At 48.5% G+C, this 18,955-nt stretch overlaps 1 protein-coding gene across 4 annotated transcripts in view; it reads right to left on the bottom strand.

Moving 5' to 3' along the window:
* Prkar1b (protein kinase cAMP-dependent type I regulatory subunit beta) overlaps positions 1-11,220 on the bottom strand; it is a 188,818-nt gene extending 177,598 nt beyond the window's left edge. For 2 of the 4 annotated variants that reach the window (XM_045144391.1, XM_045144392.1), the window contains exons 1-2: positions 11,077-11,220; positions 8,703-8,901 (exon numbers count right to left, since the gene is read on the bottom strand). In XM_045144391.1, the coding sequence (XP_045000326.1) occupies positions 8,703-8,901; positions 11,077-11,108 (231 nt within the window). In that variant the 5' untranslated portion in view covers positions 11,109-11,220. Of the gene's footprint in view, positions 1-8,702; positions 8,902-10,897; positions 10,957-11,076 lie in introns of those variants that run through there. The other 2 variants (XM_045144389.1, XM_045144390.1) reach the window with 2 other exon arrangements.
* Between the last annotated feature and the right edge of the window lie 7,735 nt (positions 11,221-18,955).

Here is an 18,955-nt window from a genome sequence, read left to right as displayed (position 1 = left end):
CACTTCATGCATCTGGCTTTACCTGGGTACTGGAGCATCAAACCTGGGTCATCAGGCTTTGTAAGCAAATGCCTTTAACCATCTCTTCAACCCTAAAAATATTTCTCATGTTATAAGGAAACCTATTACTATGTCAGCTAACTAAAACCCCTAATTTATTTGGGAGAGAGAGAGAATGGACATGCCAGGGCCTCCAGCCACTGAAAATGAACTCCAGAAGCATGAACCACCTTGTGCATCTGCCTTTACATGGGTACTGGAGACTAGAACTTGGGTCCTTTGGCTTTGCCTGCAAGCACCTTAACTGCTAAGCCATCTCTCCAGTCTAAAACCTGTGATTTTTTTTTTTTTTTGAAGATGAAAGCTTTTTTAATTTTTTAAAATTTACTTCACTTATTTGAGAGACAGAGAGAGAGAGACAGATAGAGAAGGGGCACACCAGGGTCTTCAACCACTGCAAATGAACTCCAGATGCATGTGCCACCTTGTGTATCTGGCTTACGTGGGTCCTGGGGAAATGAACCTTGGTCCTTTGGTTTTGCAGGCAAATGTCTTAACCACTAAGCCATCTCTCCAGCTCAAAAAAACTGTAATTTTTTAAAATGAGAGTTTGAATGGAGATACCTTGCACAGGTGGATAACGCTGCTCCCAGAAGCCATGAGTTATTAAATAAAAATCTCAGTGCCAAGCCGGGCATGGTGGTGCACGCCTTTAATCCCAGCTCTCGGGAGGCAGAGGTAGGAGGATTGCCGTGAGTTTCAGGCTACCCTGAGACTCTATAGTGAATTCCAGGTCAGCCTGGGCTAGAGTGAGACCCTACCTCGAAAAACCAAAAAAAAAAAAAAAAAATCTCAGTGCCAAGAGTGGGTTATCTCCCTATGAGTTGTTGGTCAGGGAAGCCTCTGAGGCCTCAAAACAATACAAGCTATTGACAATGCCTGGTTGTCTACAGAACCAAATGGTAAGTCTCCACTGAAGACACCACATGCTTCTCTTGCAGAGAAATCACAGAGGAACTGATTTGGAGGCCTCCCTGCTGGCTAGCTAGCTGTCGCAGAGTCAGAAGTTGCTATGCAGGCTGCTGGGAAGAAAAGCTATCAAGGGTCTCACCCAGCAGTGGCCAAGCATACTATAATACTCACCTTCCAAGAAAAGTGTACCCACTGGTACAATAGTGACATCACTGTTACGGGGCAACCTACTGCTTTCTGATTGGATCTGAGGGAATTCTAGGAAGGAAACCCATGCCCAGTCCTGTAAACCAGGTCAAAAGCCCATGGCTAGGGAGGCCACAGGCCCCGGGGGATCTACTACGTTTATTGTTTTTCTAAACAAATGCGTTGTCAAACTTCCTTCTAAGTACCTGTGTTTATGCCCACAGATTACCACCACTCTCGGCATGAGTCAGGAAGCTTCTTTTTGCAGTGGGCAGCAAGTACTACAGAGCTACCTACTTGACCAAAGTACAGACAGTAAGTGACCACTGCTGCTCAGCCCTAAATGAGACAATTACATCAGCCCCTCCAAGGCTCAACAGCACACCAGAGGGAACAGAAAAAAATGGACGAGCTAGAGGAAAAAGAGGAATGCTGTCTTCTGCCCATAAAAAAAAAAAAAAAAGGCCATTTCGCCAGGCGTGGTGGCACATGCCTTTAATCCCAGCACTCGGGAGGCAGAGGTAAGAGGATCACCATGAGTTCGAGGCCACCCTGAGACTCCATAGTGAATTCCAGGTCAGCCTGGGCTAGAGTGAGACCCTACCTCAAAAAAAAAAAAAAAAAAAAAAAAGCCTTTTCACTCATAAACTCACAGCAGTTGTGGTTACCTACATAAACATGTCCAATATTAGGCCAACAACATTCCATTATGGATGGGAGAGGAGCTTGTGAAGCCCCACCCCTTCTTGAAGAGATACTGGCAGTTAATGGCTGCCCTGGGAAAGGGAGACATTTTCCTCAGCAGTGTAGCTACTGGTAAGCTGCCCATATGCCGGTAAATAACCCCTATCCATGTTAAACTTAATGAACTCAATGAGTCATTAAAAAAACACATAAAGAGATGGCTTAGCAGTTAAGGCACTTACCTGTGAAGCCTAATGACCCATATTCAGCTCTCCAGATCCCACATAAGCCAGACACACAAAAGTGAGGCGAGTACAAGGTGGCACATGCCCACTAGGTGGCGCAAGCATCTGGAGTTCAACTGCAGCAGCTGAGGCCCTGGCATGCCAATTCTCTCTCTGTCTCTCCTACTATCTCTAGAATAATTTTTTTTTTTTTAGTTTTTCCAGGGTAGTGTCTTGCTCTAGCTCATGCTGACCTGGAATTCATTATGTAGCCTCAGGTTGGCCTAGAACTCATGGCAATCCTCCTACCTCTGCCTCCTAAATACTGGGATTAAAGGTGTGTACCACCACGCCCAGCTTAAAAAATATATTTTAAAAAAAGACATGAAGGGGGCTGGAGCGATGGCTTAGCGGTTAAGCGCTTGCCTGTGAAGCCTAAGGACCCCGGTTCGAGGCTCGGTTCCCCAGGTCCCACATTAGCCAGATGCACAAGGGGGCGCATGCGTCTGGAGTTCGTTTGCAGAGGCTGGAAGCCCTGGCGTGCCCATTCTCTCTCTCTCCCTCTATCTGTCTTTCTCTCTGTGTCTGTCGCTCTCAAATAAATAAATAAAAAATGAACAACAACAAAAAAAAGACATGAAGGGCTGGAGAAATGGCTTAATGGTTAAGGCACTTGCCTGCAAAGCCTAAGGACCCCAGTTCAATTGTCCAAGTCCCATGTAAGCCAGGTGTATATGGTGCTGCATGCATCTGGAGTTTGTTTGCAGTGGCTGGAAGCCCTGGTGCACCCATTCTCACTCTCTCTCCCCTCTCTCTGTGTCTAATTAGTAAATAAAAATAAAATAAAATAAAATAAAAAGACATGAAGCCAGGTGTGGTAGCACATGCCTTTAATTCAAGCACTCAGGAGGCAGAGGTAGGAGGACTTCTGTGACTTCAAGACCACCCTGAGACTACATAGTAAATTCCAGGTCACTCTGGGCTAGAGCGAGACCCTGCCTTGAAAAAAAAAAATAGACATGAAGATAGAAGGAAATAATTGGGAAAAAGAAGGGGTTCAATGGAAGGGGTTGAGGGATGAGAGAGGATAATGGAGAGTAAACACGATAAAAATACATTATACACAAATAAAAATTGTTAAGTAAATTAATTCTTTATGAAAAATATTGCTAGACAGGTGTGGTGGTATATTCCTGTACCCCAGTACTCAGCAGGTTAAGGCAGGAGAATGAGTTCAAAGCTGCCTGGGCTGCACAGAGAGACCTCTATCTCAAAAACAAACAAAATACCACTATAAAGAAAAATCAAACAAAATGCATATCTGCTGAAATTCCCTACGTGTATATATGTGTGTGCGGAAGACCACAAGTGCTCAGGAAACACAGGGTTGGCAAACATATATTTTTTTAAAAAAGTTTTTATTTTATTTTATTTTTGGTTTTTTCGAGGTAGAGTCTCACTCTAGCCCAGGCTGACCTGGAATTCACTATGGAGTCTCAGGCTGGCCTTGAGTTCACAGCAATCCTCCTACCTCTGCCTCCCAAGTGCTGGGATTAAAGGTGTGTACTTTTTATTTATTTATTTATTTATTTATTTATTTATTTATTTATTTAAGACAGAGAGAGGGAGAGAGAGAATGGATATGCCAGGGCCTCCAGCTGCTTCAAACGAACTCCAGATGCATGTGCCACCATTGTGCATCTGGCTTACATGAGACCTGAAGAATCGAACCTGGGTCCTTAGGCTTTCCAGGCGAGCACCTTAAACACTGAGCAATTTCTCCAGCCCAAACGCATATTTTTTGATAGGGGTGTGGTAGTTTGAATAGATGGCCTCCAATGTATTGAGTGTTTTATTAGTTTGTAATTTGCATCTGCAGCCACCTGGCTGGAGGAGGAGTCACTGGGTGGATCTTAAGGTGTGGTGGTGGGTTTGAAATTCCAACCTAGCGATATGCAAAGTGCCTAGTTCCACCTGGAGTTCCTGAAGGGTACTGTGCTTTTGGCTTGCAGTCTCTCTCCGCTTTTTCTGCCATTATTCAACTTCCTCTGGATCTGTAAGCTTCAATAAATATCCCTTCCTCCATAACTATACCTGGTCTGGAAGTTCATCTCAGTGAACCTGAAGCTGTCTGCTCTGTGAGGGTTCACACTCTAAGCCCTTTTCCCCTCACCCCATGTGCATAGTCAGCAAGACCTAGATCTGGTCACCAAAACACAGAGCCCAAGCCACCTACACCATCCCTCCAAACCCCGCCACCACTGGTCCTGCCCGTGCATCCCAGTCATCTGGGGGTCCTGCCCTTTCTTAGACTCAGCACTACAGGAACTTGGGGGAGGAGAGCAGATAACTCCCTGAGGAGGGGGACGTCCTGTAAAAAGTTTAGCACACCCCAGACTAGGCCCTGTATGTAAAAATTACATGACAAAACCCACCCCAAGGTAACAACCAAAAATGCCCCATCAGGAGCCAGGCTGTCCTCTGCTGCTTGAGCTGGGTTAGGCCACAATGCCACAAACCCAAAACAGACTTGTGGGTCCAATCATGCCCAGAACACATCCTAGGACAGGATGCCTGACCAGGATCATTAGTGGAAAAAAAATCAATTAACACCAGTATTTTTCTTCCTTCCATATTTGAGGTTGAACCCATGGCCCACACAGGCCAATCAAGTGCTCATGCTGAGCTATGCTCCCTGCTCCTCACTGGGGATTCTTGGAAGGTGCTCTACCACTGAGCTACATCACAGACCTCTCTTTTTTCTTTGTTATTTTGAGACAGAGTCCAAAAGTTGCCGAGGATGGCCTTGAACTTGAGAACCTACTGCCTCAGCCACCTGAGCAGCTGGTGTACAAGGCCTGAACCACCAAGCCAAACAAGTTCTGTAGAAGATGGGATTTGAGATGAGAAGGACTTGCTGGCTTCCCCTCTACCGTGCAAGAAACACTCCACCTCTCTTGTCTCTCAGGTCTTTCTTTCTGTGCCTGGGACAGAATATGAGTAAACATGACTCAAGATTACATAATCATTTCCACCTATCAAATGAACAAGAAAATAAAAACATAAAAAATAAAATTTAAAAAAAAAACCTTTAGAGCTAGAGGGATGGCTCAGCAGTTAAGACACTTTGCAAACCTAAGGACTGAGTTCAATTCTCCAGTTCCCACGTAACGCCAGATGTACACAGTGGTACAAGTGTCTGGAGCTTATTTGCAGTGGCTAGAGGCTCTGGCATGTCCATTTGCTTTATATATGTGTGTGTGTGTGTGTTTGGGGGGCTTCAAGGTAGGGTCTTCACTGTAAGCCCATGCTGATCTGGAATTCACTATGTAGTCTCAAGGTGGCCTCAAACTCATGGTGGTCTTCCTACCTCTGCCTCTCAAGTGTGGGATTAAAGACAGGCACCATGACTCCTCAATTAAATTTTATTTGTTTGTTTGTTTATTTATTTATTTGAGAGAGAGACAGAGAAGCAGATAGAAAGAGAGAGAGAATGGGAGCACCAGGGCCTCTAGCCACTGCAAATGTGCCTCCTTGCGCATCTGGCTTTACATGGATACTGGAAAATTAAACCTCTGTGCTTTGGCTTTGCTGGGAAGTATCTTAAACACTAAACCATCTCTCCAGCCCCATTCTCTTTCTGACCCCCAATCTCTTGCTCTCTTTCTCCCTCTCTCTTTTTCAAATAAATAAAATATTTTTAAAAATTTTTGAAGCTATACACACACACACACACACACACACACACACACACACACACTTTACAATTAAAACAGCCAGTCTGAGGGTTGTAGCTTCATGGTATGCTCCTGGGGCTGCGGAGATGGCTCAGTGGTTCAAAGTCCTTGGTGGGCAAGCCTGACAATCAAGTTCGGATCCCCAGAACCCATGTAAAGTGGGACACAAGTAGCAGGTGTCTACAGCAATGGGAGGAGGAGTGAGGAGACTCCTGAAGCACAAGGGCCAGCTCGTGTGTTCATGCGACAACCGAGAGAGACTGCCTTGAACAAGGCAGAAGACATAGACCAGCAACCTGACTGCCACACCCACAAGCTCACTGGCACACTCCTCTCCCTCCCTCCACCTCTCTCTCTCTCTCACACACACACACACAAGGTAAGTACTTTGTCTGACATGCACATGGCCCTGCATTCCAGCCTCAACACAACAGGTTAGTTAATTAATTAGTTAAAACAGCCGACGCTGATGAGGCTGAGTAGGCTGAACCCTACTGTCCGCTGGTGCGATGTGAGCTGAGGTCCACCTGCAAAGCTCTAACCAGCAGCACAATTATTTTGGCCCAGGGATTCCGTTCTGAAAGGCGATTCTGAACAGCCATACATACAGACAGAAGACTTGAGTAGAAACGGGCCAGTATGCATGACATTTAATATTAGCAAAAGCTGGAAACAATCCAGTTTGTGCAATCCTGAGGATAAGGAGGAAAGTTTCATCTTCCCTGCGGAACACTGGGCAGGCGCTGGAAGGGACATGCACGCAGAGCAGGTGACAAATGGAAAAATACAAATATAAAACTGTCCCTGGTGCACACCATGCATGACTAAAGACGCTGTTTTAAAAAGCACAGCACTTGGGCGGAGGTGGGGGACTGGAGAGGACTTTATATCTTTCTAATTTTCAAATTTTCCTTGTGGGAGGGTGTGACGTATGTGGGTGAGCTGTGGATACGTGTGTGGAAAGTCAGCGAACAACTGTCAGGTGTCAGTCCTCGCCTTCCAGCTCATTTTGAGGTAGGGTCTTTCTTTCTCTCCCCTCCTCCTTTCCCCTTACTATCGTTCACAGGAATGAGTGGTGAGGAGCTCTGTCCTCAAGAATAGAGCTAAATGGGGAGTGAGTGGCTCGCTCTCATATTCCCACCGCTCAGGAGACCGAGGCAGGAGATCGTGAGTTTGAGGCCAGCCTGTGGTTCTTAGTAAGATGAGAAAGAGAGAAGCGCGCAGGTGCGTGCTCCTCCCCCCACCAAACACATGGGACATTTGCCTCTATCAAAGACGCCAAGTCAGCGATGCAGGTAAACATGAACTTGGACCACATCATCAGCATGACCATGATCGGAGCTATTTACCTTTTTTAAATTAATTTATTTATTTGAGAGTGACAGAGGGAGAAAGAGGCAGAGAGAGAGACAGAGAGAGAATGGGCGCGCCAGGGCCTCCAGCAGCTGCAAATGAACTCCAGACACATGCGCCCCCTTGTGCATCTGGCTAACATGGGTACTGGGGAATTGAGCCTTGAACTGGGGTCCTTAGGCTTCACAGGCAAGCACTTAACCGCTAAGCCATCTCTCCAGCTCCGAGCTACTTATTTTTATCCCATGCACCAATGGTATCTATAACTAAGTGAGCCAGTCAGTGTGGGTCTGTAATCCCAGCACTGGGGAGACTGAGGCAAGAAGATTGCTGCAAGCTCAAGGACAGCTTGGGCTACAGTGTAAGACTTTGTCTTTAAAAAAAAGGAGGGGAGGGGGATGTAGCTCAGTAGATAAGTGCTTGCCTAGCATACATGAAGCCCTGGGTTCCATCCTCAGCACTGAAGGAAAGGGACATGCCTGCAGCTTAGCACTCAGGAGGTGAAGGCAGGATGATCAAGGGTTCAAGGTTATCCTTGGATGCTTAATGAGTCTGAGTCCAGCCTAAACCACATGAGAACCTTAAAAATTAAAAAAAAATAAAAAATTAAGAAGGGCTGGGGGAATGGCTTAGCGGTTGAAGCATTTGCCTGCAAAGCCAAAGGACCCAGATTGGATTCCCCAGGACCCACGTTAGCCAGAAGAACAAAGAGGCACAAGCGTCTGGAGTTCATTTGCAGTGGCTGGAGGCCCTGGCGCACCCATTCTCTCTCTCCCTCCCTCTTTATCTGTCAAATAAAATAAATAAAATATTTTTAAAAATACAGCACTCAGGAGACAAAGTTAGAAGGATCACCATGAGTTTAAGGCCACCCTGAGACTCCATAGTGAATTCTCAGTCAGCCTAGGCTGGAGCAAGACCTGACCTCAGAACACCAAAAATAAATAAATAAATAAATTAGACCTCTGTCCTATCTCTTTACCCCAAGCTGAAAACCTCTAGTTAGCCCCACTTTCCACTTCATCACCTAACTACAGATGCCATGAGCACTCTAAAGACTTAAGCCTCCAAAGTGAAAAGAGGATTCTTTTTGTGTTGGTTTGGTTTTTGGCTTTTCAAGGTAGGATCTCCATCTAGCTCAGGCTGACCTGGAATTCACTATGTAGTCAGGAGGCCTTGAAGTCAAGGCAACCGTCCTGCCTCTGCCTCCCCAGTGCTGGTATTAAAGGTGTGTGCCACCACATGCACCTCACTGAATTCGGATTCTGAAGCCCAAAACCCAAAGCCAAAAAGTAGCCCCAAGTCAGCAGTGCTCCGTGTGTGTGTGTGTGTGTGTGTGTGTGTGTGTGTGTGTGTGCAAGTGCTAGGGAGGGAACCAGGACCTCACACATGCTGGGCCAGCGCTCCACCACACTCCCAGCCCTGATCTGCATCTTATCAGATGCCAGTACATGGCTCTCCCTGCATTCCAAGGAGGAGCTTGAACCAGCTCAGCCCAGGACACCTACAAAAGAGCACTGGGAGCAAGAGGGTGGGCAGCTCTGACCTTCTCCAGCTTCTCAAAGTGCTCGCGGAGAAAGCGCAGCGGCCGGTCCGGCTTGGCAATGCAGAGGTGCACGATGCACTCCTTCAGCACCTGCTGGACGCCATGCTTCTGCACGTACAGTTCGCATCCCTTCAGGCTGTCCTCGTCCTCCGCGTGGAAGCGCGATGGCGAGGCCATAATCGGGCTGTGCTCTGCCTTCCTGCAGAGGAAAGTGGGACTGGCCTTAGGAAGCACAGGACAAGCCAGGGACATGCCACTGTGTTTTATAAACATGCACAGGAGCTGAGCTTGGTGATACTGGCCTATCATTCCAGCTACTCAGGAGACTGAGGCAGGAAAATCATGAAATTCAAGGCCTGCCCGAGCTACAGCTGGAGTTCAAGAAGCTGGGGGTCTGTGCAGCAGGTAAAAGCACTCGCTATGCAAACAAGAAGACCTGAGGTCGCATGCGCATTAAATACCGGGCATGAGACCTGGAGAGATGGCTTAGCAGTTAAGGCGCCTGCCCATGGAGCCAAAGGACCCAGGTTCAACTCTCCGGAACCCGTGAAAGCCGGTTGCACAAAGTGACTTGTGTGTCTGGAATTTATTTGCAGTGGATAGAGACCCTGGTGTGCCCATATTCATATTGTCTCTCTCTCTCTCTCCCTCTCCCTCCCTCTCTTTCTCATAAAATAAATAAATAAATAAAAATGAAATATTTTTAAAAACAGGGCATGACCACACACACCTGTGCTGAAGCAGGGAGGAGACACAAGGATTACTGGCGTGCACAGATCAGCCAGTCTAGCTGAGAAAACAAGCTCCTGGGCTGGAGAGATGCTTAGTGGTTAAGGCACTTGCCAGCAAAGCCAAAGGACTGAGGTTTCATGCCCCAGAACCCACATAAAGTTTGACGCACAGGAGGCGCACGCATCTGGAGTTCGTGTGCAAAGGCTAGAGACCCTGGTGCACCCATTCTCTCCTCACCCCTCAAATAAATAGAACAAAATAGGAAGAAAAACAAGCGAGCTCCAGGTTTCCCTTTCTCAAGGAAATCAGGCAGAAGAGCAATAGAGAGGGCACCAAGCACCCTCTGGCCTCACCATGCATGTGCACATCTGCGTGTGCACACACATGCACGCACGTGTATACCACACACATCCTACACAAGCACAGAATAAAAATAAGGATGAGTTCAAAGTGCAACTTAGCCAGATCTTGGCCCAAAATAAAAACCAAGAAAAAGAGCTGGGGACGTAGCTCAGGCACGCAGCACCACCAGCCAGGTATGGAAGCTTGGAGCTGGTGATCAAATCCACTGGAGGGTGTAACACAGAAAAACTCATTTATTCTGCTTGGGTCAAAAGTTTTTCACTAGGGGCCAGACAAGTCGGTTCATATATCAAAGGCCTTACCTCTTAACATATTCTTGCAGGGATGGGAAAGAATGAAGGAGAATTTGCATGTGATCCCCAAAGCCCTTTCTGCCACTCTGAGAAACAAGAGGTGGAAGAAATGGGATGCTTGCCCTCCCACTCCCAGTATGGAAACCAAAGCTCTGAGACGATCTCATTTTCACACGCCCCCTTCCCCTTTTTTTAGGAAACACAATTGTGTGAAATGTAAATATTGTCACGACCTGGCCTAAGATGAAGATGGGCGGGGGGGGGGGGCGCTGTCAAAGGCGGCTTGCTTCACTAGAAAAGCGAAAAGGAAAGACAGACAAGACAAGACAAGACAAAAGGAAAGGAAAGGGAAACAATGGGGACGAGCTGGATGGGGGGCTTGCAGAAGGGTGGACCCAGAATGCTCCGGATCACAGCAGCGTGCACCTGCTCAGGGTTGAGTCACGGCGGCCAGGTCACCCCCCAACCCCGTACACAACCCCCCCTCCCACGGCCTCGCACCGCCTGCGGCCACAGGACAAAGCCCGGGGCTTTCGGGCCACCCAGAGGCGAGCTGAGCCCGACCTCGGCTCCGAGGCGACCCCAGGCTCCGCGGGGCCCGCGATGGGGGCCGCCCGGGGCGGGGGGCGCAGGCCTGGCTCCCCGGCAGGTGTCCCGGGGGGCGTCCGGCCCTCCTCGGGGGCGGTCCTCTCTCTCTCTCGCCGGTTTCCCCCCCCCCCCGAAGCCCACCTTCCCCGCGAGACCCTCCCGCAGCCCCCGCCCGGGCCGGCGCGGCGTGGCCAGGCAGACCCAGCCCAGCCGGCGTACCTGGAAACGCGGCGCCCAGGCCCGAGGCGGCGGCCGGAGCCGGGGCGCGGGGACGGCGCGAGCGGGGACCCGCACTGCCGCGGCGCCGCCCTCCGCGCGCCCGCCCCGCGCCGCGCCGCCCCCGGCCCGGGCCCCGGCCCCGCCCGCCCGCCCCCCGGGGCAGCCGAGCCAGCGCCAACCTTCTGCCGCCCGGCGCCACGCTGTGTGCCATCTGCCGGGACAGAATCCGCTTCTCCCTTTGCCCCAGCCGTCAGAGCACCAGAAGAGCGCTCGTGCCGGCAAGAAGGCATCTATCTGCTGGGTCTTCCCTGGCCCGGCCCCACCTGCGCCCCAATCACCTGTCCACGCTAGCCTGTCCTCGTCCCCTCACCTGTCTACCTGCTCCTGCACTCACTTGTGTCCCCGCTCACGCTCATCTGTCCACAACCTGCTCCCCCGTACCTGTTCTTGCCACGCTCCCAAAAGTTACATGTCTGCACACATCTGTCTACATTCACCTGTCCCCCGACTCACCTGCCCACACTCCCTGCCCCTCACCTGTCCACACATCCTCCTGTTTCACAGTTGCCTCTTGCCACATTCACCGGGTACACATGCCCAATACATGGCCACTGGCCTGGCCCATATTCCCACCAGGGATGGCTGTGCCTCAACTTTTCCTTGCAGCCTAGAAGCTTGAAGAGCAGGTGTGGCGGTGCACACCTGTAATTCCACTACTCAGGAGGTAGAGGCAGAAGATCAGGAGTTCAAGATCATCCTCAGCTATACCCCAAGTTTGAGGTCAGCCTGGGCTACATGAAACTGTCTAAAAAAAAAATAAAAAGCAAAAAGAATTAGCCAGAAGTGGTAGTGCACATCTTTAACCCCAGCACTTGGAAGGCAGAGGCAGGAGAATTGCCATGAATTTGAGGCCACCCTGAGACTACATAGTGAATTCCAGGACTGCCTAGGCTAGAGTGAGACCCTGTCTCGAAAAACAAAAATAAATAAAATAAAAAGAAACTCCCATTCCCCAGGCATGAGAAGCTGAGTTTGAAACTCAAAACCCACACAAAAAGCCAGGTATGAGCCGGGCATTGTGGTGTATGCCTTTAATCCCAGTACTAGAGAGGCTGAGGTAGGAGGATTGCCCTGGGTTCAAGGCCAGCCTGAGACTACCTAGTGAATTCCAGGTCAGCCTGGGCTACAACAAGACCCTACCTTTAAGGAAAAAGAAAAAAAAAAAAACAATCCAGGTGTGGCAATAGCCTCTGTTCCAGAGCTGGAAGGATCCCTCAGAGTTGTTGGCTAGCCAAACTGGTGAGGTCTAGGTTCAGTGAGAGACTGTCGCAGAAGGCAAGGTGAGCCATGTGGTGGCGCACGCCTTTAATCCCAGCACTTGGGAGGCAGAGGTAGAAGGATCACTATGAGTTCAAGGTCAGCCTGAGACTACCTAGTGAATTCCAGGTCAGCCTGGGCTAGAGTGAGACCCTACCTCAAAAACCACATATGTATATGTGTGTGTGTATACATACATATACATGATATTCTTTTTTAAAAAGATAAGGTGGATGGGCTGGAGAGATGGCTTAGTGGTTAAGCACTTGCCTGTGAAGCCTAGGGACCCCAGTTTGAGGCTCGATTCCCCACGACCCAAGTTAGCCAGATGCACAAGGGGTCGCATGCATCTGGAGTTCGTTTGCAGTGGCTTGAGGCCCTGGTGTGCCCATTCACTCTCTCGCTCTATCTCTCTCTCCCTCTTTCTCTGTCTGTCGCTCTCAAATAAATAAATGAAAATAAACAAACAAACAAAAAAAAAGATAAGGTGGAGAGTAAGAAGCCCAACATGAGCTTCTGTCCTGCACATGCACACTAACATATGTACAGGTGCACCTTACACACACACCGAATACACTAACAATAAAATAAATAAAATATTAAAATGGGGGTATTAAGACGGGTGGCATTAATCTTATTTTTTTATTCACTCAGCATGGCAAGGTGAACATGCAAATATTTGGGGGCTGTAGACAAAATGACGGGGCCTGCGGAGCTGGCTTAGCGGTTAAGGACCCTAAGGACCCATGTTTGACTCTCAGATCCCACATCAGCCAGACGCACAAAGGTGAGGCAAGCGCAAGGTCACACGTGGTGCAAGCGTCTGGAGTTCCATTGTGGTGGCTGAGGCCCTGGCACACCAATTCTCTTTCTCTCTCTCTCTCTTTCTGTAAAAATAAAGAAAAAGAGAAAGATGAGTCATTCATCCCAGTGTTGGGGAGGGGGCGCTGCAGAGTATGACACTATGAGATGGAACTGCCTTTGCCTACATCATGGGTGTGAGCCCCAGCTCCAGCCCAGGCATGTCACTTCTCCCAGCAGGAACAAGAGGAAATGCTGGGGATTTTGTGAAGACTGATGCTCAATGGGTTGCAGCCCCCACAGGGGAGAGGCTACCTAATGCTCAGATCAAGGCGGAATATATGAGGATCTGAGGGGCCAGAGCCGAGAGAGGTGCAGAGCACAGCACAGCCATCTGTGGACTGAGCAAGAATGGCCAAAGAGGCTGGGCCTGGTGGTGCACGCCCTTAATTCCAGCACTATCAGGAGATAGAGTTGGGAGGATCACCATGAGTTTGAGGCCACCATGAGAGTACAGAGTGAATCCACGTCAGCCTGAGCTAGAGTGAGACCCTACCTCAGGAAAAAAAAAAAAAGCATGGCCAAAGATTCCCACATCAGATTTTTGGCTTTGTGACCGGATGAAATCAATGTTAGTCAAATAGAAATAGTTCTTTGCTGAGATGTTACCTCTTCCTGGATTATCTGTGGTGAAATTCTTTATGTTTTGTTTTAATAATTTGAGACGGGGTCTTGTTATTTAGACTAGGCCAGCCTTGAGCTCACAACTGTCCAGCCTCAGCCTTGTCTCTCTCTAGCCGAGACTAACCTGGAATTTACTATGGAGTCTAAGGTGGCCTTGAACTCACGGCGATCCTCCTACCTCTGCCTCCCGAGTGCTGGGGTTAAAGTCATGCGCCACCAGCGCTTTTCTGACACTGGGCAGTAATGGTATCTACAGCTCCTTGTCACCTTCCTGTGGATGGAGACCACTGCCACCCCACAGCGTGCTGTTGTTGTTGTGAGTGGTGTGGGCTAGGCTAGGGGCATTGCATACAGTTTTTACTTTACCATGTATCAGAACCTGAGTCAGGAGGAGTCAAGTGGCCTCTGTGTTGTTGTAACACCTTAACCACTCCTTGTGGCTGGGAATGACATGACCCTTTTCCAGATGCCTGCCATAGGGCTGGCTGTGAGTATGCAGATGAGGCTACAGGGAGGGAGAAAAGCTGAGGGAGGACAGAACAGGCAAGGGGGGAGAGAGGAAAGGATTTCAGACATGCTAGACAAGCATTCTACTACTGAGACACGCCTCCAGCCCTTCACTGAGGAACTCTAGGAAGGCATTCCACGCTGAGCCTCACCCCAGGTCATCACTGGTGGATTGTAGGCAGGTGTTCTACCTACTGATCCACACTCCCAGCCCCTCACTGATGGATTCTAGGCTAATGTTCTACCTCTGAGTGACATTCGGGGCCCCTCACTGAGCAATTTGAGGTACTCTTCTGCAAAGCCAACCCCCAACCCCTCACTGATGGATTCTAGACAAGTGCTGCCCAATTGAACTATGTCCCCAGCATCTCACTAGAGAAGTATAGCAGGCACTTTACTGATAAACCAACCACTCTCCTGTCCCACTCTGGGGGATTCTAGGCAGGAGCTCTACCACTGAGCCATGCCCCCAGCCCCTCACTGGGGGATTCTAGGCAGGAGCTCTACCACTGAGCCACGCCCCCAGCCCCTCACTGGGGATTCTAGGCAGGAGCTCTACCACTGAGCCACGCCCCCAGCCCCTCACTGGGGGATTCTAGGCAGGAGCTCTACCACTGAGCCACGCCCCCAGCCCCTCACTGGGGATTCTAGGCAGGAGCTCCACTACTGAGCCACACCCCCAGCCCCTCCCTGGGGGATTCTAGGCAGGAGCTCTACCACTGAGCCACACCCCCAGCCCCTCACTGGGGGATTCTAGGCAGGTGCTCTACCACTGAGCCACGCCCCAGCCCCTCACTGGGGGATTCTAGGCAGGAGCTCTACCACTGAGCCACGCCCCCAGCCCCTCACTGGGGGATTCTAGGCAGGAGCTCTACCACTGAGCCACGCCCCCAGCCCCTCACTGGGGGATTCCAGCCAAGCACTGTACCACTGAACTACATCTAAGTTGGAGACAGGTTCTCACTAAGTTGCCCAGTCTGGTCTTGAAATTGTGATTCTCCTCCTCAGCCTACCAAATACCTGAGATGACAGATTTGTGCTGCCAAGCTCAGTTGGGTACAGAATTATGGAGCCAGTAAGAAATTCCACCCACAAAGTAGCAAGAGGATTTACTATTTTTTGAAATATGGTCTTGCTCTAGCCGGGGTTGACCTGGAATTTACTATGTAGTCTCAGGGTGGCCTTGAACTCATGGCGCTCCTCCTACCTCTGCCTCCCAAGCTGGAATTAAAGCGTGCACCACCCTGCCCAGCTAAAGTTTTTTCTTTTAAAGATTTTATTTATTTGAGCCGGAGGGACGGCTTAGCAGTTAAGGCGTTTGCCTGCAAAGCCAAAGGACCCAGGTTCGATTCCCATGGCTCCATGTTGAAGTACTTGCCTAGACTCCCACAGTGATGGGCTGGGAGCAGGGGGCATATCAGGGGTAGAACATTTGCCCACCATGTGCAAGGCTCTGAGTCCCAACCCCAGCATTATTTAAAAAAAAAAAAAAAAGCAGCAGACATGGTGGTGTACATCTTTAATCCCAGCACTAGGAAGGCAGAGGTAGAAGGATCGCTGAGAGTTTGAGGCCACCCTGAGACTACCTAGTAAATTCCAGGTCAGCCTGAGCTAGAGTGAGACTCTAACTCGAAGAACACACACACACACACACACACACACACACACACACACACACAAAAGCCAAGGGCTGGAGAGATAGCTTAGCAATTAAGATCCTTGCGTGTGAAGCCTAAGGATCCAGGTTCGGTTCTCCAGGTCCACGTGAGCCAAATGCACAAGGTGGTGCATGCATCTGGAGTTCATTTGCAGTGGCTGGAGCGCCCATCCACTCTGTGTGTGGTGTCTCTCTCTCTAATAAATAAATAAATAATATAAATATTTAAAAAAAAAACAAGCCGGGTGTGGTGGCACATGCCTTTAATCCCAGCACTTGGGAGGCAAAGGTATAGGGATCATCATGAGTTCAAGACCACATAGTGAGGCTATATTGTGAATTCCATATCAGCCTGGGCTAGAGCAAGACCCCACTCAAAAAAAAAAAAAAAAAAAAAGAAGAAGAAAAGAAAGAGTGACAGTGGCTGGAAAATACATCACTTGAAATGGAAGGGTGTTCTTTAACCATAATACAGGATCAATAAGCCATAAATACATAAATGTGGACTCGGCAGGTGGCTCAGTGATTGAAGGCACTTGCTTGCAAAGCCTGCCAGCCTGGGTTCGATTTTCCAGTACCTACATAAAACCAGATACACAAAGTGATTCATGCATCTGGAGTCCATCTGCAACAACAAGAAGCCCTCTCTGTCTCTCACAAATAAGTAAAAATATAAAAAGCAAATATAAAAATAAAAATATCTTGCCAGGTGTGGTGGCACATGCCTTTAATCCCAGCACTTGGGAGGCAGAGGTAGGAGGATCACCATTAGTTTGAGACCACCCTGAGACTACATAGTAACTTTCAGGTTAGCCTGGGCTAGTGTAAGACTCTATCTACCTCAAAAAAAACTAACTAAATAAATAAATAAATAATGTCTGCATGGTGGTACACTTCTTTAAGCCCAGTACTTGACAGGCTGAGGCAGGAGGACCACTATGAGTTCAAGGCATGCCTGGGATTACAGAGAGATTTCCAGGTAAGCCTGGGTTACAGTGAGAATCTGTCTCAGAAAAAATTCCAAGTTGGGTATTGTGACATATGCTTTTAATCCCAGCACTCAGGAGACAGAAGAAAGAGGATTATAGGACCAGCCTGGGCTATATAGTGAGATCCTATGTTAAATTATTTTTAAAAAAAGAAAAGGCTGGAGAGATGGCTTAGCGGTTAAAATGCATGTCTGTGAAGCCTAAGGACCCATATTCTCCAGGTCCCACATAAGCAAGATGCACATAGTGGCGCATGCATCTGGAATTCACTTGCAGAGGCTGGAGGTCCTGGCATGCCTATTCTCTCTCTCTCAAATAAATAAATAAATCCTTTTTAAAAAGAAGAGAAGAAAGGCTGGAATAAAATATTTTTATTTATGTATTAGAGAGAAAGAGGCAGAGCCTGTGAGTAGGACACACCAGGGTCTCCTGCCACTGCAAACAAACTCCAGATGCATGTGCTACTTGGTATTTCTAGCTTTACTTGGGTACTAGGGAATTGAACCCAGGCTGTCAAGCTTTGCAGGCAAGTGCCTTTAATCACTGAGCCATTTCTCCAGTTGATAAGTAAATTAAAAAAAAAAAAAAAGATCTACAATAGCCAGGTATGGTGGTGCATGCCTGTAATCCCAGCACTCAGTAGACAGAAGTAGGAAGATCACTATGAGTTCGAGGCCAACCTGGGACTACAGAATGATTGTCAGGTTAATCTGGGTTAGAGTGAGACCCTACCTCAAAAAAAAAAAAAAAAAAAAAAAAAAAAAAGGCCAGGCATGGTGGCACATGCCTTTTATCTCAGAACTCAGGATGCACAGGTAGGAAGATCACCTTGAGTTCAAGACCACCCTGAGACTACATAGTGAATTCCATGTCCACTTGGGCTAGAGCAAGACCCTACCTCAAAAAAGAAAAAAGATCTGCGATAGAATTATCTCTTTAAAAATCATATATTAAGAGAGGGGAAACACTAGTCTAGGTGCAGGGCACACTGAAAGCAACTTTTATGTTTGGTTGTGTTTTCTTTGTATATTGCAAACATTTATTTAACCTGTTGCAGTTTGAAGTAAATTTCCAAAATGTATACTCAGCAATAATCATTAAAATATTTGCAGCACACACACACACACAAAAATAGGGCTGAAGAGATAGCTTAGCAGTTAAAGTGCTTGCCTGCAGAGCCAAAGGACCCAGGTTCAATTCACCAGGATCCATATAAGCCAGATGCACAAGGTGGCGCACGCATCTGGAGTTCGTTTGCAGTGGCTGGAGGCCCTGGCATGTCCATTCTCTTCTCTCCCCCCCTCCCCCCTCTGTCTCTTTCTCATATAAACAAATAATGATAAATAAAATATTTTAAAAATAAAATGTTAAAAGCCAGGCATGGTGGTGCACATCTTTAATCCCAGGCAGAGGTAAGAAGAGGATCACCATGAATTTGAGGTCAGCCTGGGCAACAAACTTCCAGACCAGCTTGGGATAGAGCAACACCCTACCTTGAAAAAAAAAAATCCAAAGTCAATTAAAAAATATGTAGCTGGGGCTGGAGAGATGGCTTAGCAGTTAAGACACTTGCCTGCAAAGCCCAAGGACCCATGTTTAAATCCCCAGATCCCATGTAAGTCAGACGTGCAAGGTGACATATGCCCAAGGTTGTATATGAGCACAAGGTGGCACACATGCCTGGAGTTAATTACAATGGCTGGAGGCCCTGGAGTGCCAATTCTCTCTCTGTCTCATAAAAAGGGGGCCAGTCTGTTGGGCTTGCCTCAAAACAATGTAGCAGGGCATGATGGTACACACTTGTAAAGCTAGTATGTGGGGTGGGGCGGGGGAGGGGCTAAGGCAGGGGATTTGTAGGTGCAAGGCCAGGCTGGGCTGTAGGAGTATCTTTCAAAAAAAGAAAAAGGGGGGCTGGAGAGATGGCTTAGCGGTTAAGCGCTGGCCTCTGAAGCCTCGAGGCTCGATTCCCCAGGACCCACGTTAGCCAGATGCACAAGGGGTCACACGCGTCTGGAGTTTGTTTGCAGTGGCTGGAGGCCCTGGCGCGCCCACTCTCTCTCTCTCTATCTGCCTCTTTCTCTCTCTGTCTGTCGCTCTCAAAAA

This window comes from Jaculus jaculus, chromosome 2 (genome assembly GCF_020740685.1).
Source record: "Jaculus jaculus isolate mJacJac1 chromosome 2, mJacJac1.mat.Y.cur, whole genome shotgun sequence".
In the NCBI taxonomy this organism is placed as follows: domain Eukaryota; kingdom Metazoa; phylum Chordata; class Mammalia; order Rodentia; family Dipodidae; genus Jaculus; species Jaculus jaculus.
This window is presented reverse-complemented; position numbering and strand designations above follow the sequence as displayed.